Source organism: Stylophora pistillata, chromosome 14 (genome assembly GCF_964205215.1).
Source record: "Stylophora pistillata chromosome 14, jaStyPist1.2, whole genome shotgun sequence".
Lineage (NCBI taxonomy): Eukaryota > Metazoa > Cnidaria > Anthozoa > Scleractinia > Pocilloporidae > Stylophora > Stylophora pistillata.
The window spans coordinates 370,627-398,320 of NC_142532.1; the positions used below are offsets into that span (position 1 = coordinate 370,627).

General features: G+C 37.5%; 3 protein-coding genes and 1 long non-coding RNA gene across 19 annotated transcripts; 2 read left to right on the forward strand and 2 right to left on the reverse strand.

Annotated features, from left to right (window-relative positions):
* Positions 1 to 4,529: 4,529 nt before the first annotated feature.
* LOC148716030 (uncharacterized) lies at positions 4,530 to 5,788 on the forward strand. The gene is made up of 2 exons (XR_015995627.1): positions 4,530 to 5,080; positions 5,604 to 5,788. It is a non-coding gene; the product is annotated as an uncharacterized LOC148716030 (long non-coding RNA).
* A 755-nt stretch (positions 5,789 to 6,543) lies between these two features.
* On the forward strand, positions 6,544 to 13,286 carry LOC148716031 (separin-like). 11 transcript variants are annotated; one of them, XM_088745906.1, is made up of 12 exons: positions 6,544 to 6,783; positions 6,896 to 7,100; positions 7,517 to 7,662; positions 8,065 to 8,213; positions 8,311 to 8,478; positions 8,920 to 9,018; positions 9,438 to 9,508; positions 9,599 to 9,659; positions 10,126 to 10,215; positions 10,696 to 10,808; positions 11,199 to 11,288; positions 11,611 to 13,286. In XM_088745906.1, exons 4-12 carry the CDS (start codon positions 8,151 to 8,153, stop codon positions 11,615 to 11,617), a joined length of 762 nt encoding a protein of 253 aa, XP_088602032.1. In that variant the 5' UTR covers positions 6,544 to 6,783; positions 6,896 to 7,100; positions 7,517 to 7,662; positions 8,065 to 8,150; the 3' UTR covers positions 11,618 to 13,286. The 11 variants fall into 11 exon arrangements, 10 of the variants coding, with proteins under 10 accessions (XP_088602032.1, XP_088602030.1, XP_088602033.1 ...); XR_015995619.1 differs by lacking the exon at positions 6,544 to 6,783 and having other exon boundaries at positions 6,790 to 7,100; positions 10,696 to 10,906; positions 11,205 to 11,288; XM_088745904.1 differs by lacking the exon at positions 6,544 to 6,783 and having other exon boundaries at positions 6,790 to 7,100.
* On the reverse strand, positions 13,263 to 22,901 carry LOC148716032 (separin-like). Of its 6 annotated transcripts, none has more exons than XM_088745902.1 (16): positions 22,761 to 22,901; positions 22,586 to 22,621; positions 21,747 to 21,951; positions 21,430 to 21,634; positions 20,938 to 21,008; positions 20,308 to 20,460; positions 20,043 to 20,210; positions 19,503 to 19,601; positions 19,014 to 19,084; positions 18,863 to 18,923; positions 18,307 to 18,396; positions 17,754 to 17,827; positions 17,273 to 17,356; positions 15,737 to 15,845; positions 15,521 to 15,576; positions 13,263 to 14,882 (listed from the first exon to the last, which is right to left on the reverse strand). In XM_088745902.1, the coding sequence occupies exons 4-16, from the start codon at positions 21,515 to 21,517 to the stop codon at positions 14,669 to 14,671; spliced, it is 1,338 nt and encodes a 445-aa protein (XP_088602028.1). In that variant the 5' UTR covers positions 21,518 to 21,634; positions 21,747 to 21,951; positions 22,586 to 22,621; positions 22,761 to 22,901; the 3' UTR covers positions 13,263 to 14,668. The 6 variants fall into 6 exon arrangements, with proteins under 6 accessions (XP_088602028.1, XP_088602024.1, XP_088602025.1 ...); XM_088745898.1 differs by having other exon boundaries at positions 20,863 to 21,008; XM_088745903.1 differs by having other exon boundaries at positions 14,872 to 15,011; positions 20,863 to 21,008.
* Positions 22,760 to 27,506, reverse strand: LOC148716033 (uncharacterized). Its single transcript, XM_088745919.1, has 6 exons — positions 27,320 to 27,506; positions 26,376 to 26,459; positions 25,214 to 25,465; positions 24,097 to 24,253; positions 23,465 to 23,515; positions 22,760 to 22,941 (listed from the first exon to the last, which is right to left on the reverse strand). The coding sequence occupies exons 1-6, from the start codon at positions 27,395 to 27,397 to the stop codon at positions 22,895 to 22,897; spliced, it is 669 nt and encodes a 222-aa protein (XP_088602045.1). The 5' UTR covers positions 27,398 to 27,506; the 3' UTR covers positions 22,760 to 22,894.
* Between the last annotated feature and the right edge of the window lie 188 nt (positions 27,507 to 27,694).

Here is a 27,694-nt window from a genome sequence, read left to right on the forward strand (position 1 = left end):
TTGGTTAATGGGTTACCATTAATTTCGAGCCCTTGCTTGTAAATCCACAGCATTTAAGTTGCTATTACCAATCCATACTCATGGTTGGAAAGGGTCAGTCTGAAACTAGAGTGGGTTGCCTGAGAACAAAACACAGTGGTCTTGGTTAGGACTCCAAAACAGTCCTCTTAAATTGGAGTTCAGCATGGTAACCATGGATTGACCAAGTCTCCTATTAATTGTGAAGAATTTTTATCATCTTCTTATTGAAAGGACAAAGTTGGTCATTCAAACTGTCAGTTACTTTTATTAAAATGAATCTTTACTCAGCAGACACCTTGATGGGCAGGGACAAAAAAAATTGATCCCTTTCAAGTACATCAAATCTGCATCAAAAGAAACCTAGACCTGCGATGAGCAGACACTGCAGGGCTCGACACTAATAGTAGCTGAGTTTCTTTAGATCTGCACCGCAGTACTGTCAAGAAGCTGGGGAGACTCTAGAGCAGTTATTGGACTCAACAGATAGTCAGGATGAGGAGAAAAACATGCATTCACGTTTGCTGGATAGACTTGGTGCTGCATATTTATGGCAGGCTTTGCTTGAGCACAAAGATGCAGTAAATGAGAGAGCAACTTCAGCAAGGCCAGAGCTTTCTGACAGTTATGAAGGAGAAGAGGAAAGTACTGGAAACTTTTTTGATTAAGATCTGATCTGACAATTTGATGACCCACCCAGGTCTCAAATTTGGATTTCTTGAGGTCGTGCTGGCTGCAGGCTATCTGTTAGGCCACTGAGTGTGCCTCCAACAAAGAGACGCACTAGGGCAAGAAGTTGATTTCAGTTAATTTGAAGTCTAGAGTGAACATTACTTATACAGATTTTATATTGTTCCTTGTTCAACACATTTTCAGGAACAAATTGTTGTCTTTGATGAAATGTCATGTGCCTGTTTTACAATAGACATGAATTTTGTAGTCAGTTTTTCTACAACAACAACATACTGTACCTGTACGTGTACATGGAGGACCATGCAGAAGGGAAAGGGGCCCTGACATTGCACCTCCCGTGCATCCCCAAAAGCACCTCATTCCCTCAAAATATCAGACTGTCAAATGAAATGTTGGTGTAACTTTTCAGATAGAAGATATCTGCCTGGAGCAACCATTTATGGAATCACTTTGTGCAGCTTTGGAAATGTGGACGTCACTAAGGACCAAATCACTGCAACAAGACACCAGTGGAAAGGTAAATGTTTCCTGGAAAAAGCATTTTAGGGCTATGTAATATATTTTTTTACTTTAATTTCCAAAACATTAATATTTTTTCACTGGCAGTGAGAATTCTTTATTTGAAAACAAGTGAAACTGTAAAATTCCAAGAACAGTTTTCTTTCATGGGGAATTTGTTGTGAGAACTAAATAGGTATCAGCTTTTGATACTTTCAGACGTTTTACGATAGGTACTTAAACAATTTGAAAGATGTGCCATTAAAGATTTATGGATTACTAAAATTTAAATGCTGTGCTAAGTCTGCACTCAAACAGAGTGCCCACCCAGCCCGAGGTTATCCTGGTTTCCATTGAATTCACCCTTTAAATCCCAAGACCTAATCACTAATTCTCCCCTCTAGCTGCTACACATTTCCTTGTAAATAAGTTATAAGAATTTGGTGTTAGATCAAGAGAACAACTTCTACATGATAAGTTCAAGTATTCTCATTACCTGTTGAATCATGTATGGGCTTTAAAGGGAGAAGATACATGTTTAAATCATTTCTGGGAGTTAAAGGGCTAAGCAACTAGGCGTATTACTACTCCCCCAAGATGGGATGCTAGTCCATTGCAAGGTTATCCCCTTCCCCCAGCATTTTATCACTTGGCAGGCTTTTTATCTGTACTCCTGGTTACAGAGAGGCACGTGATAGAAAAGAAAGCTGTGTTTTGCCCAAGTGGACACAGCAAAATGACCCAGCCAGTTCTCAAACCCAGACCTCTTGACCCGCAGTGCAGCATACTAACCATTGGGTTACTGCATCTCCCACTGTATACAATACATTTAATCTTGCATGAATGTTATTCTCACTGAATTTTTTTTTTATGTTCTAGGTTGACCTGGACCATCTTATTAATCCTGAAGAGACATATCATTACTTGCTTATCACTGCTGAAATGTTTGGGCTTTTAAAACAGGTGAAACCTGCTACGTACTTTCATTGGTGACGATTTGGATTTCCCACAGGCAATTAACTGTTCATGCAGTCCTGTCACAACATGACCATGGCAATAGAAATGTTAAAAAAAATGTTTCGGTACAAGAAATGACAGCAGTTTTAAGAGATTTAAGTATTTGAAGGAAAAGGCTATCACTCAACAGAAAAGAATGATTTTCTCCAGTCAGGTCTTTTTTATCTCGACTGGTAAATTTTATACAGTGAGGATCCTTGCCTTTGTTATCAGTGGTGTAATGAATAATGTAGGTTCTGCATTGTTGGAGGTTATTACAAGATAATTTGGTTGTATCAACTGGGTTAATAAATATTAATTGGCCGCAGCAAAGAATTTCTAAAGCTGATATTCCAAGGTTAAGCCCTTTATCAGAGCAAATGGTGAAGGGTTAATACTTGAAACATCAGCTTCAGAAATTGTTTTCAGCATCCGATTGGCATGTACATTATCAACTCAGCTGATGAAACCAAATTATATGTACTTATAATTCCACCCCCCCATCTGCCCCATCTGATGCAGCACAACATATGGGTATCTTCAAAAAATTAAGCGTGTGGGAACATCTTCCATTGCACCACTCCCTTCCCAGGATTAACTCTGCTACCCTTAGGCTTAGGCAAGTTAAGCCAATAATTTATATCCGCTTTGCAATACTGAGCATTTTAAAAATTCTTTTATTAATAGACTTGGTTTTAAGCATAACTTGGCTGTAAGTAATTAATACACATTTTAGCCCATTACACTTTATATGTAACACTTGATATGTATTTTATCAGTGAAATAAAGACTATTTACTATTTTAATTTACAACAGTTTCCCATCAGAATCTTACCCCCTTTATTCATTCAATGAATGAATTGTTTTCTTGCAGCCCTTAAAAAAAGCTAGTGCTCTTTGCATGGCTGCCAGTATATCCCAATCAGTTGGTACCAAAGATATGCTGGATAATGGATTGTGTGCCCTAAGTGATGCTGTTCACTCATTGTGTGACATTCTGGACTTGTCACATGCTTCAATTATTCTGTCTCATACAAGTAACCTGGTTGATAGATTTGAGCCCTGCAGTACTTCATGGGTTCAGTTCTTGTTGGCGAAGAGTCACTATTTGCTAGTCACAGGAAAGGTATGAAAAATCAAAATCATTATTAACCCTATCACTGCTTTAACTAACTCTACTTACTGTCTGCCAAACACTTCTCGTGATGTAAGTTTGGAAAATTTGGTATTGGATTAACTAAATAATCCTCTACAATTGATTTTTTTCTTTATTCTCCTCACTTGTCTGCTTGACATTGTATTGATGTTGTAAGGAGAATTCCTGTCTTGGTCTCTGACATGGGAGTCAAAGGGTTAAACAAGCATTCATCATGCAGGCATACATGTATACGTGGTACTCTAGCTCCATGTTGGTGATTTTTCTTTGTGCTGAAGAACTTGGAATAGCTTTAGGCAAGGAAACTGTGGGCCAGCTAGCCTCTGAGAGCAGCAGGGAAATCCAATTTGTATAGTAATCACATGATTTTGAGTGCAATTTGGAATAAATAAGCACGAGTAAATTTTCTCAAAGACTAACAAAATTGCATGAGCCCATAGGGTGAGTGCAATTTGTGATCTTTGAAAACATTTACAAGTGATTATTTATTCCAAATTGCACGAGAAAATCATGTGATTATGTATTAATAATATACATGAAAAAATATGAGGTAGCTTCTCATAACCACGCGGAAGAAAAGCGCATGCATCACGTGCAAAAATAATTTATTGAAATCCTGCAAGTGACATTGACCTTGACATTGACATTGACCAATTATTCTGACCAATCAGAATGTCTGGTTTGTTTCTTTCTTTGCACTGAATTAACCCTCTTCTGTACTGAATTAACTCTCTTCTGCACTGAATTAACTGAAAACTGCATTCATCTTAACCAATCAGAACTGAGAAATTTTTTCATGTATATTACACAATATACGGTATAGGAGGAAATACCAATTAAACAGGTCTATAATAGTCAGTACCTGTAAACACGGGATTGTTCAGTTTGTGATGTGTGTGTCAGTCGTGGTTTTCATTGATTAATATTGAGTATGCGGAAGGGGAGGTCTCCCTGAAGGAAGCACTGCAGAGTGAAGTCTTCACACACAAGAGTTACAAGTCCCATCTGTTGAAAGCCAGATGGAAATCAATTTGCTGTGAATATGCAATGCTCCCACCCACAATCCACAAATTTAAGATAACAGTTGGTAAGTTCACTCTTCTTCTTTGGAAATTCCTCTTTCCAAAACTTAGATCTACTCTTCTCCACAGTTATTCAGTAACTTTTTCATAATGGAAATGGGAATTTAGCAGTGGATATTCCATAAGATGGCTCTTCTTGTCCACTGATACTAGGTCTAATTGGAATTTGGAGTGTTTGTTTTTGGAGACCCCTAGAAAGATCCTTGGAGTAAGGAAAAAAACTAACAACAAACTCAACCCACATGTGACACCAGGTCCAAGAATTGAACTAATGGGAGGCGAGTGACCTCACCACCGCTCAATCCCAGCTCCCCAATATTGATTTTTTATTTCATTGTTTTCATAAACCGTCGCCAAGTGACCTGTGAAAATTTAGGCAGACTTAGTACCAACAAAACAGTCTGTTCAACCAGATAATTTTTGATCAGTGAATCAATTCATGAGTTTATGAGTAATTCCCAGGTGACAGTTATTTTTTTTAGTATTATCATTGTTGAGATCCTCTACTTGGTTCACTGACTCCTGGAATGGGCTATGGATGCACTTCATAAACTAACACAAATGGCTGAAGAAATCTTTGGTTTAGATGCGTTTTGTACTGACAAACAGATACACAAGCAAAAGGAAAATTTGTTGGGTAAGGTGATTGAGGAATTTTTGTTTCCTTTTATTCTTGACACAATTCTGCAGAGCCCTGCTTGCAAAGTAGTGCCCCTGATTTCTATGAGCTTCTACAAGGGACAATGTGTTCTGATGACTGGGATAATACAGGGGTTTCATTAAGGGCCAGGCACCGGGCAAATTGACCGGTTGTGAGGACGGTTTTGCCCACCTGATTTGACGGTCTGGAGGAAAGTTTATCTTATAAAGAAGTTCAGTTCAAAGAGTTTTGCCCGCCTGTGAAAACCAGTTTCCCTCCTGCAGAAAACATTAATGAAGCCCCTGATAATATATACCTAAATCATGTGGTTGGCAATACCTTGCAATCCTAATTCAGGCTTTGAGATAGAGTTGTGCTTGTAATTGGATGTGTTATTATCCTGATTAAAATATAGAGAAAAGTGCAATCAAACTGGCCTGAAACATGGGAGAGTTTTCTTCTGTTTTATTATTAAACTTTTAATCACATATTTTGGCATCTATTCCTTTTGTTTGTGCAGATTTGCTAGCCACATCAGAAAGTTCTGGCCAAAACCTGTCTAGTTTGTCAATCCTAAATGACTTGCTCTCATCCCTGTTACAAGTTGGTCAGCTGTATGCTCATCAGGGAGCTGTGAGGGAAGCTTTGAGGCAGTTTGTGGATGGCGTTGCACTAGCAAGGCAATTTTGCCTACCATACAGGTGATTTATTAATGTTTAGTAAAAGCTCTGTTAAACTTTTGGACCCACACTAGATCAGAAAGTCAAGGAGCATCAATCCAAAATTTTAGATGAGAGAATTTTGAGGATAATATTAACTGTCCTTGTCTGTTACTCTTAGACATCAAGCTGTTACCAGAACAGGAAAGAGAATAAAGTAAGATCTTAAAAATTGTTTGCTGAAAATGAAGGGTTAATTTCTTTTGTTTTATTCCCCTGATGTGAATTCAACATTGAATTAATCTGCTGGTAATTGGTAAATTTGCCTTGTCCAAACCAGCAAAACAGTTATTTTTCAAATTTTTTTCTTTTTTTTTTTTTTTTGCAATTACGGCAAATGTATAAACAAATTTCATTTCAACTTCTTATGTCCCCATAGAGCAAGATATCTTAGCTATAGTAAAGATGCCAAAGGGGAATTGTTTACCTCTAAAGATTAATTTGGAACTAGTTTTTAGAAGACTCATCTAGACTACAAAGATAATGGCAAAGTTTACATCCTTTTTGTTAATTTAAGTTGAAGTTTCAACTCAAATTAATTAAAGATGACTTCACTGACTAGTGACCAGGGATATTTTCAATTGAATCCCTGTGGTTTTGTTATTTTAGGAGAATAGCAAAGGATTTTTCTAAACCTTTGGTATATATGATAACACCTTTGCCTGTGAGTACTTGTAGCTACTGTTGCATTTGATAGACTTCTATTTGTTATGTATACAAAAGAGAGAGATTTTTCGTGACCTTCTGAAAACCAGTTGGATGCTTTTACCTCTTAGACATGGCACACAACTCTCCGTGTTTACTGGTATCCCCAATTACTGTGGCACTGAGTGACTCAAAGTTTATCTGCTCCTTTATATGGGATGCAAAAACAAGGAACTAGAACCTTTGATGCCAGAACAAGGAACTAGAACATGGCTACCAGAACAGGGGATTACAGAACAGGGAACTAGAACATGGATGCCAGAACAGGGAACTACTGTAAGACATGGGATGTCAACAGGGAACTAGAACATGGGATGCCAGAGCAGGGAACTTAATAAATCTACAAGTAGATTTCTCTTTATTTTGTTATTTCCTTTTTGTCTGTTAGGAAAACAAAGGAGATCTGGTGAAGCTTGCAGAACGTCTTTCCTCCTTGTCACTTGATGACTCTTCAACTAATACTGCTCACCAAAAACTGGCTGCCCTGGTCAAGACTTGAAACATCATGAAGTTTTCCTTGTGTGCAACTGAGAGATACAAACACGGTCTCTTCACTCCTGAAGAAATTTCCCTATTGCAGAACATGCCTAAAGGTACATTATAGTTATTTTACAAGCAATAGCGAGCTTTCAGCTGTGTTATGCAGCCAAACCAGCTTCAAAGATAGTGTTTAACTGTTCAACTTTCTCAGGATTGGTTTGTAGAACAGTGTGACTCTTATAACAGGAGAATATTTTTTTCTAGCGAAATGTAATTATCACTAATTTAACATAATTCTTTAAGCAAAATTACTTTGTTAAAAACTTTTTGTTACCAGACCACCTCATTTGACTCTTCCCAATTCTTCAGCTCATGCTACACATAGATGATTACATTTGCCATGAATTTTTAGTTCCTTTGACAAGTAGAACTGAAATTTAATTTGTTACGTTGAGCAAATAATGAAGTTTGGCAATAATCCTATAGTGTGATATTGACAAGGTAAGAAATTAGAATTATTGTTTTCTAGAGTGGACTGTTTGTACTTTGGAAACCTTCACACATCCAGTAAGCAAGGACAGAGAACTGCTGATCTGCAGGGTAAGGGCTGACTGTGATCCTGCTGTGGTTAAGATTAACACAACATCTGGAGAAGCACAGAACAAGGATTGCACTGTATGTCGATGTGTTTGTAACAACTTGGTTATATTGCGGTTACTCTTTTGTTGTATTTAGGGAGAGTGGACCTTTCACCTCTATGTTGGAGGAGGTAGTAGCTTACAGTCAGTTGAGATTCTGTAGTGCAGGTGTAAGCTTTGTCCAAGGTCACCATGAGGGGTTTTTGGGTAAAACACTGAATTCTCACAATACCTCTTTATTCTAGAAGATCACTAGAAATACGTCTGAGCAAACTGTCTGGATATCTGACAAAACAGTGGGGGTAACCTGCGCTTACTAGTAGATAATTTCTCATTTAACCACTAGAAAGTCTGTAAGTAATGATAAAAGCACAAGAACAGGGTTGGCGAAGTAAATTAACCTAATTAACTATTGACTGAAACAATTTATTTTGTAAAGGGAGACAAAGTTGTTGTGGATCTTTCAAAGCTGTTCCAGTCTCGTGTATTGGAGGAATTTACAGACATAATGACAGCATCAAAAGCATGAATATTAACAACACAACGGAGTGGTGGACACTAAGGACAAGGCTTGACAGGAGAATGAAGGTGATCACCATTTCAACTCTCACGAGCCATGAATGTGTATCCTCTCCTATGACATAACTGAAAGTCTAAATTGTAATAATTATGATCATTTCTTTAGAACCTTTTGGAGAAACTTGAAGGTTCTTGGCTTGGAAGATGGAGAGGAGTTCTTCTTGGTCAGCCTATTGATGAAGAGTATTGTGAATCAATAGCATCCTTAGCCAGAGAGTTGGAAGAGAAAGTTTCAATCCTGTGTGGATGCCGTCCTGATAATCATTTGCTTGAAGTATGTTGTGCATGAATCATTCAGAGTTTCCCGAGTTATAAGGATGGCAGATTGTATGAAAAATGTTTTGTCCATCAATCTTTGTTATGATTTGTGTGCCATCTTTGGTGCTTGACCCAAAGATGACAATTGAAGTAGCAAAACCTTGCATAGTAACCGAATGGAAACTAGGGATGGTTGAGTGGCAAGAGCACTCACCTCCCTGCTGTTCCACAGGTTCAATTCCCAGACCTGGTGTCATATGTGGTATGTGGGTCAGTATGTCCTTGCTCCAAGGGTTTTTATACAGGTTCCTTGGTTTTCCTCCCTCCACAAAAACCAACATTTCAACATTTCACTTTAAACCAGTGGACAAGAAGAACCACCTCATGGAATGCTGCCAGCTAAATCCCATTGTCATTAATAATATTTTTATCAGTAAGTGTCCTTTGTTTGTTGTAGGTCCTCATAGATTCGTCATTTTGCTTGTCAAGAAAAGAAACTGCTGAAGCACTGATTGAAATTACTGCCATGGATGCTACCTTACCTTCTTTTGAAAAAGTAAGAACAAGAAAATTTTTGTTCCAAGCAAAGAATTCATAATCAAGTGTCTAAAGTAAGTTGGAATTTCACTGCTTTTGTCAAAGCATAGGGCTAACTCTTCACTCTAATGAAGGGCTTAAGTCAGATTTAGCAATTACTTACATTAACTAAATTGTAATTTGGTCCTCTTGTGTTTCCTAGACATAGCAACTCTCTGGTTTTTTTCTTCTCAACCTGTATTGCAATAAGCTGTTGTGATTATTTTTGTTTTGATTATTTGGTGTTTGATAAAATTGCACTCTATTGGTTTATCATCGTCAATTGCCTGACAGGAGAATGTGTTTAGTCTTAGCAACTAGAGACAAAGGGAGGTTCCTCATCCTTGGCCCTTAAGTAATCATCTCTCATTTCATGTTCTCTCACATTGCATGTTTCAGCTACTTGATGAAGTTCAGAACCTCACTGACAAGCTATTTGAAGATACAGACAAGAAAAGCTGCATAAACAGGTTCGAGGGAACATAAAGGTTAATTTTCTTTCTCACCTTCATTACTTGTACTCTCGAGAAATTATTGATGACAACAAAATTCCTTCTCAGGTCTGGATGTCACTCTGCAGAGAACATTCCTCGTCATCCTGTAATCCTAACTCTTGGAAAAGTAAGAGCCAGCTTTTTTAGGTCTTACATTTGTTTAGTAATCAGCCATTAAATGTATTCTAGCTCTAGCTCTGAAGACCTGAAAACTGAACAACCAATATGTGGGTTCTTTGTAAATAGATGTTGGTGAACTGTCAAGGAATCAAAGCTTAGCCAAACACAAGGGTGGGGGAAAAGGCATCGGTAATGGACTGACATTCCATATTAGTTTAAAAAGTGGTCATATGCAACATTAGTTTAATGGGTACTGGTTGCTCACCATTATATTCAAAGTGTTCAGACACTAAAGTAGACTTATGGGCATGCACACATATGCTGTAATTGCAAGATGTGTGCCTAAATTGTGGTAGCAGATCTTACTTATCAACTCATTCAGTATTGGGACATACTCTTCTACAATATTTGAAACCAGAGTCAATTTCTGGCATATCTATACATCAAACTGATCTGTATTTTATGATTCATAGGATATTCAGCATCTTCCATGGGAAAGCATACCGATCCTGTTTGACCAACCTGTGACAAGGGTCCCATCTCTGCAATTTCTCTTTTTCCAGGTACACATTCCATTAAGAGGTCTTTGAAAGTTTGAAGACCTGACTTGTTTCTCAAACAACTGTCATGTTTTCTCCCAGAACCATATTGATTTTTATCTCTGCTATGCTGTCAACAGTGGAAAGAAATTTATTTTAATTAATTATATCAACCCTGATGCCCACTGATTGTGTAAACCATGGTTTGGGTTAGACCTTGTGTAAAGAACTGGCTCATTTGGTTTCTGGAGCATAATTCTCCCTTACAATAATAGTTTTGTAATTTTAGGAAAAGAAGTTGTGATCTGATACAAAAAAAGTGTTTGTCATTTCATTATCTATTAGCCAAGGTAAGCATACAGGAAAAATTGTCAATTGATTGAATAGAATGAAGGTCTTTTGAAATGTGGTTGCCTACCACAACAACTTTTGTGCCAGATTCTTAGCTTTTAATACCTTGATATTCATTGTCAGTTAATATTTTTTCTGCATTTTTCTTGATAGTTATCGTGTCAAAGACAGTTGCCTGAGATTGATCCTGAGAAAACATTCTATGCATTCAATCCTCAGAATAACCTGCCCAACATCCAGAAAATGTTTCAGAAGTGGTTTGAAAGGTACAAAACACAAGCAAACGATTGAAGCAAATGAAACAGAAGAAAGACCCGATGTTGTGTTTCTTATATATTAAACTAGGCTATACAAGTTGATAGAGGTAACACCAATATATTATAAACTGAACAAATAGATTCAATGTTGCTGTGTGTCTGTTTAGTAATAGATCACAGATGACATCAAAATGTAGTAAGAACAAAAAGTGACACAGGAAGCCCAGCCAAGTGTGTCACTGATTTTGGCATTTTGGCAACATGTAATGGTTTTAGAGGATAAGAAAGCAAAATGTTGTTGATGGTGACATTACTCTTGCACCTGTTTTTTAATAGATCACAAGTACGAACCAATCAAAATGCTTGTATAATCCAGCTTATATGAATAATTGTTGTCACTTGCAGCGAAGATGGATGGCAAGGTATCACAGGAAAGGCTCCCACACAGGAAGAGTTCAGGAGTGCTTTAACTGACCATGACCTGTTCATGTGAGTTATTGTAAAGGCTCCAGTAAGGGGCCTATTGGCCCACACAGCCAACTAGGAGTATTACCATTCACCCCCCCCCCCCTCCGCTGACAATTCGGCAGAAGCCATTTGCCCTTCTGGGTGAAGAGAGGCACTGTGAGAGTAAAGTGTTTTGCCCACAAAGACTTAATATACTTCTGTTTCATAGTGAGGGTAAAGGTCAAGTGATGGGAGAATTAGGTTTTGCAGTAAGCCTTATTATCAAAGCATGAATGTTTGGAATTCAGAAATGGATCGTTCTTGTCAACAAAAAGCACTAAAAAGGTTTTGTTTTTTGTTACAGGACTTAGGTCTTGCTCAAAGTGCAGCAACTGCTACTACCACTCCTACACCAATGGGTTCACTTGCTCATCAAATTTATAGAATAATGTGCAATAAAGGATATGCTAAGCTAGACTTTTCATCTGTGTTCCAGTTCCTGAAGGAAGATCAACATTGAGATAGTTTATTTATGTTAGGTATTTTTTTAGTTGACACAATTTTAATGCGAGGCAATTCTGGAAGAATAGGTTGTTTTGCCATGCTAATTTATTTGTAAACTAGTTGCTCTAGGTGTGGAGAATGGCAGACAAAAGTACTGTTAAAGGTGACTTGGAGATGTCACGAATGATTAGGTTTTCACTCCCCATGTCTGGAAATTTGGCTTGATGCAAACAGATATACCTTTAATAGAGGCTAAATGGGGCCAAATGGCCTCATTATTGACTATACCATTCATCCATTCATGTCAAAAGCAAAATGAAAGGAAAGTGGTCTTCTGATCAAAGGGTGTCAGCGAATTTTTAGGTGCTTGCTGTAGTGTAAGTTACAAAAAAAATTTCTAAACTTTTACACAGTAAATTTTGGTCCATGTCATCTGTAGTTAACTTCAAAAAGACAGACATTGCCATATCTGAGGCCAGTTGAAACATTTGTGCATCAACTTGATGAATTCATTTTGTAACTTATACCCCATTCACACCAGAAAACTTGTTTAGTTAAACCAGGTTTAACTAAATAAAAATCAGAAGCAGAGAACTGAAAAACTAAATTTTCCACGAGATTCAAGCAATTCCTAAGTTGTATTTTCAATGTGCCACATTTGAAGTTAACCAAATATTGATTTGAGCAGCTTCTATGGAGCTGTTGTGTTAAACCATGTTTAACAAAACAGCCTTAAAGCATGTTTAGGCTTTGGTGTCAATGGGGTATTAGTCATCCTCAGCGTTACCACTGGTCATTCCAGGTGGTTCAATAATCTTCACCAAGGGATCAGATTAATAATTTCTTTACCGCTCAGCAAACAGTATTATTTTTGCCATTGCACTATTTTGATACAGCATGCCCAATATAGCCAAGGTGTCGAGTACATGTATACACAAAGTTACTTAGGGTGGTTGTTTTTAGGATCTACTGAAACAGTTCTTTTTATTGATTAACATTTTGATCATTGCATGACTGCAAGAAGTTGCCACCTCGGTGGTCTTTCACTGGCCTTAAGGCATAAGTATTAACCCTTTCACTCCTGAAACCTCAACAGTAACTCTCCTGGATTTTTAAAGACTGGATAGTACTATTCACAGAATAAATCTCTACTGGGCGGGTAGTGGAGTGTGTTTTGTTAACCATTCTACACTGAATTGCGATGTATCTGTTGGATATGGTTTTTCACCCATTGAACAAATAGACTTTGGTTTTAAGGGTAAGGCTTGCTGATTGGTTTTATGCTGTTTTTTAAAGTCCTTGGCAGCCATCCTTTCAAATGTCTGGCAAAAATGGGGAAGCTCTGTGTGAAATCCCATTTAATGCCTGTAAAGGGTTAAAGCAGTTTGTTAGCTCAGCATTGACTATGGAAAACAGCCATTTCAGTGGGTGTTTCCTGTATCAATAAAGATCTAAAAACAGACAGGTAAACTACCAGAAATTTAATTTTGTACTGTTAGTGCAAAACATAAATAAACTGGCAAATTTAATTCTTTATTTAGTATGAAATGTGATACATAATACTAATTAATATTTTACAATTGTTGAGCACTTTGTTTCATTCTTCACATGCACAGAAATGTGTCCATACCCATCTTGGAGAAAACAAAACAGGACTCTAAAAAATTGTAATTCAAGAACATCAAGCCTGACTTCAGTATCTGTATTCTCCACATTTCTCTCTATACATTTCCTTTGTTTAGCAATCAAATCTTAGGTTGAAGATAATTTCCTTTATTCTCATGATCCTAATGAATGATTCGGCAGTATCACTGTGTGGAGATATTAGATGCTGATTACTCTTAAGGGTTTGAAAAGTCAACCAAGGGCTTTCTCTGTTTGTTTGGTCCCCCTCTTCCTTTCCCCGTTTGTTTTCATGAAGTTTGCTTGAAAACTACTTCTCTTTCACCATAGCAAACCTTTCAACAATCAACAAAAATGCACATTTGCCTGATTTTCACAGCTACATATGAAGATATATCTTTAAAATCGAGGTTGACACTCAAGCAAGAATACTTGCATTTCCAAGGAGAAACTCATTTTAGATCTTTAAAATTAAGTAAAAAAGGGTTGCTTTTATATTGTTGCATTAACTTCGACAAAATTAATGAAAATACACATTTGAGAGGAAACCTGGAACTATATATTTACATGAATAATTACACTTTATTGAGGCAACAACACCATCATCATCATTTCAAGCTCAATTATTAAAACAAATATTGACACTAAAATTATTAGGTACCTTCTTGGAATTCATGCTGTTATGAATTGTATCCTTTTCCATTTTTTTCACAATTGGTACAGATATCAGAGAAATGCCCTTAATATGCAAGCTAAACTTTAATTGCCAATGTAAAACATTAATATACAGATGACACATTTCTCAAATTGTTCCCAATTGATGATATAATAAGGTAAAATGGTTACAAACAGTTAATAACTGTAACCTTGGTTTGTTATTTGACAAAGCAAATTTTGTTATGTATTCCTTGGATATGTTGGTACTGACATGATTTCAAAAAAAAGTTAGTGCGATAGAGAATAAGAGCTGTAGTAGAACAGGAAAAAAAAGATAATGTCCCTCTCTGTTTCAAATGGGTTTCTTTCCTGTACAACTTAACAGGATTGTGGGACAAAGTATGACAAACTGGCTCTGCTTAAACTGATCGGGTACTTTCAGCCCATGTAGATTTAGCACCTATTGCATATGGTAGTCTACAGTTAAGTGCTCTATCAGCATTAAAATTGTATGCACTACCATTTCCAAACACACTCTGCACAATGCTTGTCCTCTTTGCCACACAATCAGCACTAGTATGGTAAATAATTTGCTATTGCTTACTGGAACTAGAGATATTTTAGTATATAATCCTTGGTTAACCATTCTGTTCCTTGGTGTAAGCTGGAAGGCCATAAACTACAGGAGATGCTCCTATCAGATATTTCAGTTTACAAGCTTGTCGCGACTGGCTTAGTACTTGTGGTAACGAGAAACAAGACCCAGATTGAAGCCACTGTTTCAGCAGCAATTCACTGAAGCGATCAATGTCTTTGTCAGTAACATCCCACAAGTTAGCAACGATGGCTGGGCTGAAAGTGAATACATTATAAATAGATTACATGCTACATATCTATACAGTGAACCATAGAGTAGAGCTATGGTCTTTGAAGAATAACTAGTTCCTTGAGGGTCTGGTCCAAGAAAAGGGAGTGCCCAACCTATAAGGAAAGCAAAGTTATACGAGTTTCCCAATGACAAAGGTCAATAGCAGTTGACATTTGGGTTCAAATCAGGACTTGACACTAATGGTAGCCCACTAGCCACACACTTGTAGAAATTCAGTTTTGGCCAGTGTTTTTCGATTTCCACTAGCCAGTGAAGCTAGCAAACAAACTGAAATTGTCATAACATCTAACTTGTCACTGGCCACTTGGCTAGTAAGTTGAAAAGTTAGTGTTGAGCTCTGTCAAATAGAGCCAGAGGTTTCACTAAAAGCTGGTTATCAGCTGTCTATCACTGCCCATGAGTCCTCTTACTGCTGTCTATTGAGCCTGCGAGCTGGCTCTCATGTTTAAGTCTTGCCTTAGGACCCCTTTTCCAGGGACAGCTACCCACTACTATATCAACAGCTGCTTAAGCAAAAAGCTGTTGAAACCTGCAGTATAGCACGTCAGTAAAAGACTTTGTAAGGGTACTAACACACAAGAAATGAATGCCAAAGACATACCAGCCTGCCAGAAGATAGATTAAGGCCATCCCCCTTGGCTCACACTCTCCACCAACCTAATGAATTAAAATAGAGTGGTTACTTATATGCCCCATGCCTAGTCTCAACCAACTACACATCTGAACCAGACAATTGGACACTTCCTTTGCATTTTGTTGGTTTGTCAACAACAATTATGTGATAATGTTTTTCCTTCACGGTCAGGTATAAACTAACCTGTAGTTTTCCCGAACTGCAACCCATAAGCAGAGTAACAGCTCGACAATCCAACCTTTGAATGTCATCACCCTGCAGAAATTCACGCCCAGTGCCATGACCAAAATATCTAGAAAGAATATTGATGCAATGATTAAAGCAACAACAACAATAAAACTTTCTACTGTAGATACCCTTATCTGAAAATGTTTATCGCATCTAAAACTAAGTATGGGATCATGTTTACTGCAGGTGCTCTCCACTGATATATCAGTTGAGAGTCAGTCAACACTTGGGTGACACTTGGTCGATAGTCAGTTGGCACTTGGTTGATGGTTGGTTCACAGCTGGCCGATACTTGGTTGAGACTTGGTCGACAGTTGATGGTCAATATCTTTACCGATACATTGACCGACTGTCAGCCAAATGTCAACCAACATATCGGTCAAATGTTAACTGACTCTCGACAAATAATTATGTCAACCGATGTATTGGTTGAGAGCACCTACAGTAAATATGATCCTTAATAAGTGTAACAGTTGTATTATGGACCCAGTTTAGCAGCTAAGCAACTGCAACTCACGCAAGAGCATCAAATGTCATATAAAAAGGGTCATAGATACTGATTTCACTTCTAAAATAAAAAAAAAACACCATCTCCCCTGTTTCAGTTGTAATTTGCATATAGTTCAGTCAATGTAACATAAATCATTACTGGTAGTAACTGATACAGACATATCAGAATGATAATAACATGGGTCATCCAACCTAATTAGTCACACAAGCAAAATTTCAAGTATGTATAAAAGAAACCCAAAGTACCTTTGTCTCTATCTTAGTCAACTTATTTAACATTTAAGAGTCATGATTCTCAGTATTTCAGCACTGACAGCTCTGCAAATATCCAACCTCTACGACCTTTTAAATTTTCTACTTTGTCAATCACAGGCTTAGCAATTTTCAGGGTTTCAGAACTAGGGTTTATTTTAGAGGTATGCATATCAGAGGGGTGTGAGGGGAACCTTCTTTTCAAAAACTTTGTAAGAGCCAAATTCTTTATATTCCCCCTGATCTGTTGTATACATTTCTTGGTAGAGAACTTGTAATGTTTAAAGATGGAAGCCGACATTCTCAAATGGAGGAAAATGTCACCAGTACATGACAGTTTTTGTTGGGAAGAAGGAGAGGGGTAAATTGCAGGCTGATGAGAGATAGGAAGCATACCAGAAGCTTGCTGTTCTTGACAGAGGGGGCCCATTTAAAAGGAGATCTACTGGAGTGCTTTTAGTTATTCACATGAACAGGTCATGGACAGTCAAAGCTGATGGGAGACCCTAGAATAGTGCACTGGACTCCGGGTTGAGAGGTCTGGGTTGGAGTACTGGCTGGGTTAGCGTGTCGTGTTTGTGGGCAAAACACTTTACTCTCACAGTGACTCTCTTCACCCAGAAGGACTAATGGCTTCTGCCGAATTGTCGGGGGGGGGGTGAGTGGTAATACTCCTAGTTGGCTGTGTGGGCCAATAGGCCCCTTACTGGAGCCTTTACAATAACTCACATGAACAGGTCATGGTCAGTTAAAGCACTCCTGAACTCTTCCTGTGTGGGAGCCTTTCCTGTGATACCTTGCCATCCATCTTCGCTGCAAGTGACAACAATTATTCATATACGCTGGATTATACAAGCATTTTGATTGGTTTGTACTTGTGATCTATTAAAAAACAGATGCAAGAGTAATGTCACCATCAACAATATTTTGCTTTCTTATTGTTTAAAACCATTACATGCTGCCAAAATGCCAAAATCAGTGACACACTTGGCTGGGCTTCCTGTGCCACTTTTTTATTCTTACTACATTTTGATGACATCTGTGATCTATTACTAAACAGACACACAGCAACATTGAATCTATTTGTTCAGTTTATAATATATTGGTGTTACCTCTATCAACTTGTATAGCCTAGTTTAATATATAAGAAACACAACATCAGGTCTTTCTTCTGTTTCATTTGCTTCAATCGTTTGCTTGTGTTTTGTACCTTTCAAACCACTTCTGAAACATTTTCTGGGTGTTGGGTAGGTTATTCTCAGGCAACTGTCTTTGACACGATAACTATCAAGAGAAATGCAGAAAAAATATTAACTGACAATGAATATCAAGGTATTAAAAAGCTAAGAATCTGGCACAAAAGTTGTTGTGGTAGGCAACCACATTTCAAAAGACCTTCATTCAATTCAATCAATTGACAATTTTTCCTGTATGCTTACCTTGGCTAATAGATAATGAAATGACAAACATTTTTTTGTATCAGATCACAACTTCTTTTCATAAAATTACAAACCATTATTGTGAGGGAGAATTATGCTCCAGAAACCAAATGAGCCAGTTCTTTACACAAGGTCTAACCCAAACCATGGTTTACACAATCAGTGGGCATCAGGGTTGTTATAATTAATTAAAATAAATTTCTTTCCACTGTTGACAGCATAGCAGAGATAAAAATCAATATGATTCTGGGAGAAAACATGACAGTTGTTTGAGAAACAAGTCAGGTCTTCAAACTTTCAAAGACCTCTTAATGAAATGTGTACCTTGGAAAAAAGAAATTGCAGAGATGGGACCCTTGTCACAGGTTGGTCAAACAGGATCGGTATGCTTTCCCATGGAAGATGCTGAATATCCTATGAATCATAAAATACAGATCAATTTGATTTATAGATATGCCAGAAATTGACTCTGGTTTCAAACATTGTAGAAGAGTACGTCCCAATACTGAATGAGTTGATAAGTAAGATCTGCTACCACAATTTAGGCACACATCTTGCAATTACAGCATATCTGTGCATGCCCATAAATCTACCTTAGTGTCTGAACACTTTGAATATAATGGTGAGCAACCAGTACCCATTACACTAATGTTGCAAATGACCACTTTTTAAACTAATATGGAATGTCAGTCCATCACGGATGCCTTTCCTCCCACCCTTGTGTTTGGGTAACCTTTGATTCCTTGACAGTTCACCAACATCTATTTACAAAGAACCCACATATTGGTTGTTCAGTTTTCAGGTCTTCAGAGCTAGAGCTAGAATACATTTAATGGCTGATTACTAAACAAATGTAAGACCTAAAAAAGCTGGTTCTTACTTTTCCAAGAGTTAGGATTACAGGATGACGAGGAATGTTCTCTGCAGAGTGACATCCAGACCTGAGAAGGAATTTTGTTGTCATCAATAATTTCTCGAGAGTACAAGTAATGAAGGTAAGAAAGAAAATTAACCTTTATGTTCCCTCAAACCTGTTTATGCAGCTTTTCTTGTCTGTATCCTCAAATAGCTTGTCAGTGAGGTTCTGAACTTCATCAAGTAGCTGAAACATGCAATGTGAGAGATCATGAAATGAGAGATGATTACTTAAGGGCCAAGGATGAGGAACCTCCCTTTGTCTCTAGTAGCTAAGACTAAACACATTCTCCTGTCAGGCAATTGATGATGATAAACCAATAGAGTGCAATTTTATCAAACACCAAATAATCAAAACAAAAATAATCACAACAGCTTATTGCAATACAGGTTGAGAAGAAAAAAACCAGAGGGTTGCTATGTCTGGGAAACACAAGTGGACCAAATTACAATTTAGTTAATGTAAGTAGTTGCTAAATCTGACTTAAGCCCTTCATTAGAGTGAAGAGTTAGCCCTATGCTTTGACAAAAGCAGTGAAATTCCAACTTACTCTAGACACTTGATTATGAATTCTTTGATTGCAACAAAATTTTCTTGTTCTTACTTTTTCAAAAGAAGGTAAGGTAGCATCCATGGCAGTAATTTCAATCAGTGCTTCAGCAGTTTCTTTTCTTGACAAGCAAAATGAGGAATCTATGAGGACCTACAACAAACAAAGGACACTTAATAATAAAAATATTAATAATGACAATGGGATTTAGCTGGGGGCATTCCATGAGGTGGTTCTTCTTGTCCACTGGTTTAAAGTGAAATGTTGAAATGTTGGTTTTTGTGGAGGGAGGAAAACCAAGGAACCTGTATAAAAACCCTTGGAGCAAGGACATACCGACCCACATACCACATATGACACCAGGTCTGGGAATTGAACCTGTGGAACAGCAGGGAGGTGAGTGCTCTTGCCACTCAACCATCCCTAGTTTCCATTCGGTTACTATGCAAGGTTTTGCTACTTCAATTGTCATCTTTGGGTCAAGCACCAAAGATGGCACACAAATCATAACAAAGATTGATGGTCAAAACATTTTTCATACAATCTGCCATCCTTATAATTCGGGAAACTCTGATTGATTCATGCACAACATACTTCAAGCAAATGATTATCAGGACAACATCCACACAGGATTGAAACTTTCTCTTCCAACTCTCTGGCTAAGGATGCTATTGATTCACAATACTCTTCATCAATAGGCTGACCAAGAGGAACTCCTCTCCATCTTCCAAGCCAAGAACCTTCAAGTTTCTCCAAAAGGTTCTAAAGAAATGACCATAATTATTACAATTTAGACTTTCAGTTATGTCATAGGAGAGGATACACATTCATGGCTCGTGAGAGTTGAAATGTTGATCACCTTCATTCTCCTGTCAAGCCTTGTCCTTAGTGTCCACCACTCGGTTGTGTTGTTAATATTCATGCTTTTGATGCTGTCATTCATTATGTCTGTAAATTCCTCCAATACTCCAGACTGGAACAGCTTTGAAAGATCCACAACAACTTTGTCTCCCTTTACAAAATAAGTTGTTTCAGTCAATAGTTAATTAGGTTAATTTACTTCGCCAACCCTGTTCTTGTGCTTTTATCATTACTTACAGACTTTCTAGTGGTTAAATGAGAAATTATCTACTAGTAAGCTCAGGTTATCCCCAGTGTTTTGTCAGATATCCAGACAGTTTGCTCAGACGTATTTCTAGTGATCTTCTAGAATAAAGAGGTATTGTGAGAATTCAGTGTTTTACCCAAAAACCCCTCATGGTGACCTTGGACAAAGCTTACACCTGCACTACAGAATCTCAACTGACTGTAAGCTACTACCTCCTCCAACATAGAGGTGAGAGGTCCACTCTCCCTAAATACAACAACAGAGTAACCGCAATATAACCAAGTTGTTACAAACACATCGACATACAGTGCAATCCTTGTTCTGTGCTTCTCCAGATGTTGTGTTAATCTTAACCACAGCAGGATCACAGTCAGCCCTTACCCTGCAGATCAGCAGTTCTCTGTCCTTGCTTACTGGATGTGTGAAGGTTTCCAAAGTGCAAACAGTCCACTCTAGAAAACAATAATTCTAATTTCTTACCTTGTCAATATCACACTATAGGATTATTGCCAAAATTCATTATTTGCTCAACGTAACAAATTAAATTTCAGTTCTACTTGTCAAAGGAACTAAAAATTCATGGCAAATGTAATCATCAGTTCTATGTGTAGCATGAGCTGAAGAATTGGGAAGAGTCAAATGAGGTGGTCTGGTAACAAAAAGTTTTTAACAAAGTCATTTTGCTTAAAGAATTATGTTAAATTAGTGATAATTACATTTCGCTAGAAAAAAATATTCTCCTGTTATAAGAGTCACACTGTTCTACAAACCAATCCTGAGAAAGTTGAACAGTTAAACACTTTCTTTGAAGCTGGTTTGGCTGCATAACACTGCTGAAAGCTCGCTATTGCTTGTAAAATAACTATAATGTACCTTTAGGCATGTTCTGCAATAGGGAAATTTCTTCAGGAGTGAAGAGACCGTGTTTGTATCTCTCAGTTGCACACAAGGAAAACTTCATGATGTTTCAAGTCTTGACCAGGGCAGCCAGTTTTTGGTGAGCAGTATTAGTTGAAGAGTCATCAAGTGACAAGGAGGAAAGACGTTCTGCAAGCTTCACCAGATCTCCTTTGTTTTCCTAACAGACAAAAAGGAAATAACAAAATAAAGAGAAATCTACTTGTAGATTTATTAAGTTCCCTGCTCTGGCATCCCATGTTCTAGTTCCCTGTTAACATCCCATGTCTTACAGTAGTTCCCTGTTCTGGCATCCATGTTCTAGTTCCCTGTTCTGTAATCCCCTGTTCTGGCAGCCATGTTCTAGTTCCTTGTTCTGGCATCAAAGGTTCTAGTTCCTTGTTTTTGCATCCCATATAAAGGAGCAGATAAACTTTGAGTCACTCAGTGCCACAGTAATTGGGGATACCAGTAAACACGGAGAGTTGTGTGCCATGTCTAAGAGGTAAAAGCATCCAACTGGTTTTCACAAGGTCACGAAAAATCTCTCTCTTTTGTATACATAACAAATAGAAGTCTATCAAATGCAACAGTAGCTACAAGTACTCACAGGCAAAGGTGTTATCATATATACCAAAGGTTTAGAAAAATCCTTTGCTATTCTCCTAAAATAACAAAACCATAGGGATTCAATGGAAAATATCCCTGGTCACTAGTCAGTGAAGTCATCTTTAATTAATTTGAGTTGAAACTTCAACTTAAATTAACAAAAAGGATGTAAACTTTGCCATTATCTTTGTAGTCTAGATGAGTCTTCTAAAAACTAGTTCCAAATTAATCTTTAGAGGTAAACAATTCCCCTTTGGCATCTTTACTATAGCTAAGATATCTTGCTCTATGGGGACATAAGAAGTTGAAATGAAATTTGTTTATACATTTGCCGTAATTGCAAAAAAAAAAAAAAAGAAAAAATCTGAAAAATAACTGTTTTGCTGGTTTGGACAAGGCAAATTTACCAATTACCAGCAGATTAATTCAATGTTGAATTCACATCAGGGGAATAAAACAAAAGAAATTAACCCTTCATTTTCAGCACAACTTCATGTTCAGCAAACAATTTTTAAGATCTTACTTTATTCTCTTTCCTGTTCTGGTAACAGCTTGATGTCTAAGAGTAACAGACAAGGACAGTTAATATTATCCTCAAAATTCTCTCATCTAAAATTTTGGATTGATGCTCCTTGACTTTCTGATCTAGTGTGGGTCCAAAAGTTTAACAGAGCTTTTACTAGACATTAATAAATCACCTGTATGGTAGGCAAAATTGCCTTGCTAGTGCAACACCATCCACAAACTGCCTCAAAGCTTCCCTCACAGCTCCCTGATGAGCATACAGCTGACCAACTTGTAACAGGGATGAGAGCAAGTCATTTAGGATTGACTAACTAGAAAGGTTTTGGCCAGAACTTTCTGATGTGGCTAGCAAATCTGCACAAACAAAAGGAATAGATGCCAAAATATGTGATTAAAAGTTTAATAATAAAACAGAAGAAAACTCTCCCATGTTTCAGGCCAGTTTGATTGCACTTTTCTCTATATTTTAATCAGGATAATAACACATCCAATTACAAGCACAACTCTATCTCAAAGCCTGAATTAGGATTGCAAGGTATTGCCAACCACATGATTTAGGTATATATTATCAGGGGCTTCATTGATGTTTTCTGCAGGAGGGAAACTGGTTTTCACAGGCGGGCAAAACTCTTTGAACTGAACTTCTTTATAAGATAAACTTTCCTCCAGACCGTCAAATCAGGTGGGCAAAACCGTCCTCACAACCGGTCAATTTGCCCGGTGCCTGGCCCTTAATGAAACCCCTGTATTATCCCAGTCATCAGAACACATTGTCCCTAGTAGAAGCTCATAGAAATCAGGGGCACTACTTTGCAAGCAGGGCTCTGCAGAATTGTGTCAAGAATAAAAGGAAACAAAAATTCCTCAATCACCTTACCCAACAAATTTTCCTTTTGCTTGTGTATCTGTTTGCCAGTACAAAACGCATCTAAACCAAAGATTTCTTCAGCCATTTGTGTTAGTTTATGAAGTGCATCCATAGCCCATTCCAGGAGTCAGTGAACCAAGTAGAGGATCTCAACAATGATAATACTAAAAAAAAGAACTGTCACCTGGGAATTACTCATAAACTCATGAATTGATTCACTGATCAAAAATTATCTGGTTGAACAGACTGTTTTGTTGGTACTAAGTCTGCCTAAATTTTCACAGGTCACTTGGCGACGGTTTATGAAAACAATGAAATAAAAAATCAATATTGGGGAGCTGGGATTGGGCGGTGGTGAGGTCACTCGCCTCCCATTAGTTCAATTCTTGGACCTGGTGTCACATGTGGGTTGAGTTTGTTGTTAGTTTTCTTCCTTACTCCAAGGATCTTTCTAGGGGTCTCCAAAAACAAACACTCCAAATTCCAATTAGACCTAGTATCAGTGGACAAGAAGAGCCATCTTATGGAATATCCACTGCTAAATTCCCATTTCCATTATGAAAAAGTTACTGAATAACTGTGGAGAAGAGTAGATCTAAGTTTTGGAAAGAGGAATTTCCAAAGAAGAAGAGCGAACTTACCAACTATTATCTTAAATTTGTGGATTGTGGGTGGGAGCATTGCATATTCACAGCAAATTGATTTCCATCTGGCTTTCAACAGGTGGGACTTGTAACTCTTGTGTGTGAAGACTTCACTCTGCAGTGCTTCCTTCAGGGAGACCTCCCCTTCCGAATACTAAACATTAATCAATGAAAACCACGACTGACACACACATCACAAACTGAACAATCCCGTGTTTACACGTACTGACTATTATAGACCTGTTTAATTGGTATTTCCTCCTATACCGTATATTGTATAATATACATGAAAAAATTTCTCAGTTCTGATTGGTTAAGATGAACGCAGTTTTCAGTTAATTCAGTGTAGAAGAGAGTTAATTCAGTACAGAAGAGGGTTAATTCAGTGCAAAGAAAGAAACAAACCAGACATTCTGATTGGTCAGAATAATTGGTCAATGTCAATGTCAAGGTCAATGTCACTTGCAGGATTTCAATAAATTATTTTTGCATGTGATGCATGCGCTTTTTTTCCGCGTAGTTATGAGAAGCTACCTCGTATTTTTTCATGTATATTATTAATACATAATCACATGATTTTCTCGTGCAATTTGGAATAAATAATCACTTGTAAATGTTTTCAAAGATCACAAATTGCACTCACCCTATGGGCTCATGCAATTTTGTTAGTCTTTGAAAAAATTTACTCGTGCTTATTTATTCCAAATTGCACTCAAAATCATGTAATTACTATACAAATTGGATTTCCCAGCTGCTCTCAGAGGCTAGCTGGCCCACAGTTTCCTTGCCTAAAGCTATTCCAAGTTCTTCAGCACAAAGAAAAATCACCAACATGGAGCTAGAGTACCACGTATACATGTATGCCTGCATGATGAATGTTTGTTTAACCCTTTGACTCCCATGTCAGAGACCAAGACAGGAATTCTCCTTACAACATCAGTACAAAGTCAAGCAGACAAGTGAGGAGAATAAAGAAAAAAATCAATTGTAGAGGATTATTTAGTTAATCCAATACCAAATTTTCCAAACTTACATAACGAGAAGTGTTTGGCAGACAGTAAGTAGAGTTAGTTAAAGCAGTGATAGGGTTAATAATGATTTTGATTTTTCATACCTTTCCTGTGACTAGCAAATAGTGACTCTTGGCCAACAAGAACTGAACCCATGAAGTACTGCAGGGCTCAAATCTATCAACCAGGTTACTTGTATGAGACAGAATAATTGAAGCATGTGACAAGTCCAGAATGTCACACAATGAGTGAACAGCATCACTTAGGGCACACAATCCATTATCCAGCATATCTTTGGTACCAACTGACTGGGATATACTGGCAGCCATGCAAAGAGCACTAGCTTTTTTTAAGGGCTGCAAGAAAACAATTCATTCATTGAATGAATAAGGGGGGTAAGATTCTGATGGGAAACTGTTGTAAATTAAAATAGTAAATAGTCTTTATTTCACTGATAAAATACATATCAAGTGTTACATATAAAGTGTAATGGGCTAAAATGTGTATTAATTACTTACAGCTAAGTTATGCTTAAAACCAAGTCTATTAATAAAAGCATTTTTAAAACGCTCAGTATTACAAAGCGGATATAAATTATTGGCTTAACTTGCCTAAGCCTAAGGGTAGCAGAGTTAATCCTGGGAAGGGAGTGGTGCAATGGAAGATGTTCCCACACGCTTAATTTTTTGAAGATACCCATATGTTGTGCTGCATCAGATGGGGCAGATGGGGGAGGGGGGGAGTTATAAGTACATATAATTTGGTTTCATCAGCTGAGTTGATAATGTACATGCCAATCGGATGCTGAAAACAATTTCTGAAGCTGATGTTTCAAGTATTAACCCTTCACCATTTGCTCTGATAAAGGGCTTAACCTTGGAATATCAGCTTTAGAAATTCTTTGCTGCGGCCAATTAATATTTATTAACCCAGTTGATACAACCAAATTATCTTGTAATAACCTCCAGCAATGCAGAACCTACATTATTCATTACACCACTGATAACAAAGGGAAGGATCCTCACTGTATAAAATTTCCCAGTCGAGATAAAAAAAGACCTGACTGGAGAAAATCATTCTTTTCTGTTGAGTGATAGCCTTTTCCTTCAAATACTTAAATCTCTTAAAACTGCTGTCATTTCTTATACCGAAACATTTTTTTAACATTTCCATTGCCATGGTCATGTTGTGACAGGACTGCATGAACAGTTAATTGCCTGTGGGAAATCCAAATCGTCACCAATGAAAGTACGTAGCAGGTTTCACCTGTTTTAAAAGCCCAAACATTTCAGCGGTGATAAGCAAGTAATGATATGTCTCTTCAGGATTAATAAGACGGTCCAGGTCAACCTAGAACATAAAAAAAAAATTCAGTGAGAATAACATTCATGCAAGATTAAATGTATTGTATACAGTGGGAGATGCAGTAACCCAATGGTTAGTATGCTGTACTGCGGGTCAAGAGGTCTGGGTCTGAGAACTGGCTGGGTCATTTTGCTGTGTCCACTTGGGCAAAACACAGCTTTCTTTTCTATCACGTGCCTCTCTGTAACCAGGAGTACAGATGAAAAGCCTGCCAAGTGATAAAATGCTGGGGGAAGGGGATAACCTTGCAATGGACTAGCATCCCATCTTGGAGGAGTAGTAATACGCCTAGTTGCTTAGCCCTTTAACTCCCAGAAATGATTTAAACATGTATCTTCTCCCTTTAAAGCCCATACATGATTCAACAGGTAATGAGAATACTTGAACTTATCATGTAGAAGTTGTTCTCTTGATCTAACACCAAATTCTTATAACTTATTTACAAGGAAATGTGTAGCAGCTAGAGGGGAGAATTAGTGATTAGGTCTTGGGATTTAAAGGGTGAATTCAATGGAAACCATGATAACCTCGGGCTGGGTGGGCACTCTGTTTGAGTGCAGACTTAGCACAGCATTTAAATTTTAGTAATCCATAAATCTTTAATGGCACATCTTTCAAATTGTTTAAGTACCTATCATAAAACGTCTGAAAGTATCAAAAGCTGATACCTATTTAGTTCTCACAACAAATTCCCCATGAAAGAAAACTGTTCTTGGAATTTTAAAGTTTCACTTGTTTTCAAATAAAGAATTCTCACTGCCAGTGAAAAAATATTAATGTTTTGGAAATTAAAGTAAAAAAATATATTACATAGCCCTAAAATGCTTTTTCCAGGAAACATTTACCTTTCCACTGGTGTCTTGTTGCAGTGATTTGGTCCTTAGTGACGTCCACATTTCCAAAGCTGCACAAAGTGATTCCATAAATGGTTGCTCCAGGCAGATATCTTCTATCTGAAAAGTTACACCAACATTTCATTTGACAGTCTGATATTTTGAGGGAATGAGGTGCTTTTGGGGATGCACCAGAGGTGCAATGTCAATGCCATCTGCAACATAAAATGTACTGAGCTAACAGAATACTTCTTCTTTATTTAGCTCCCTGATTCACAAAGTAACATTACCATATTGGTACTACTAGAAAACAAATTTTTAAGAAACAAAACTACTGTAAGGTAAAATAATTATTATAATATAATTTAATCTATGTGAATAAAGCAC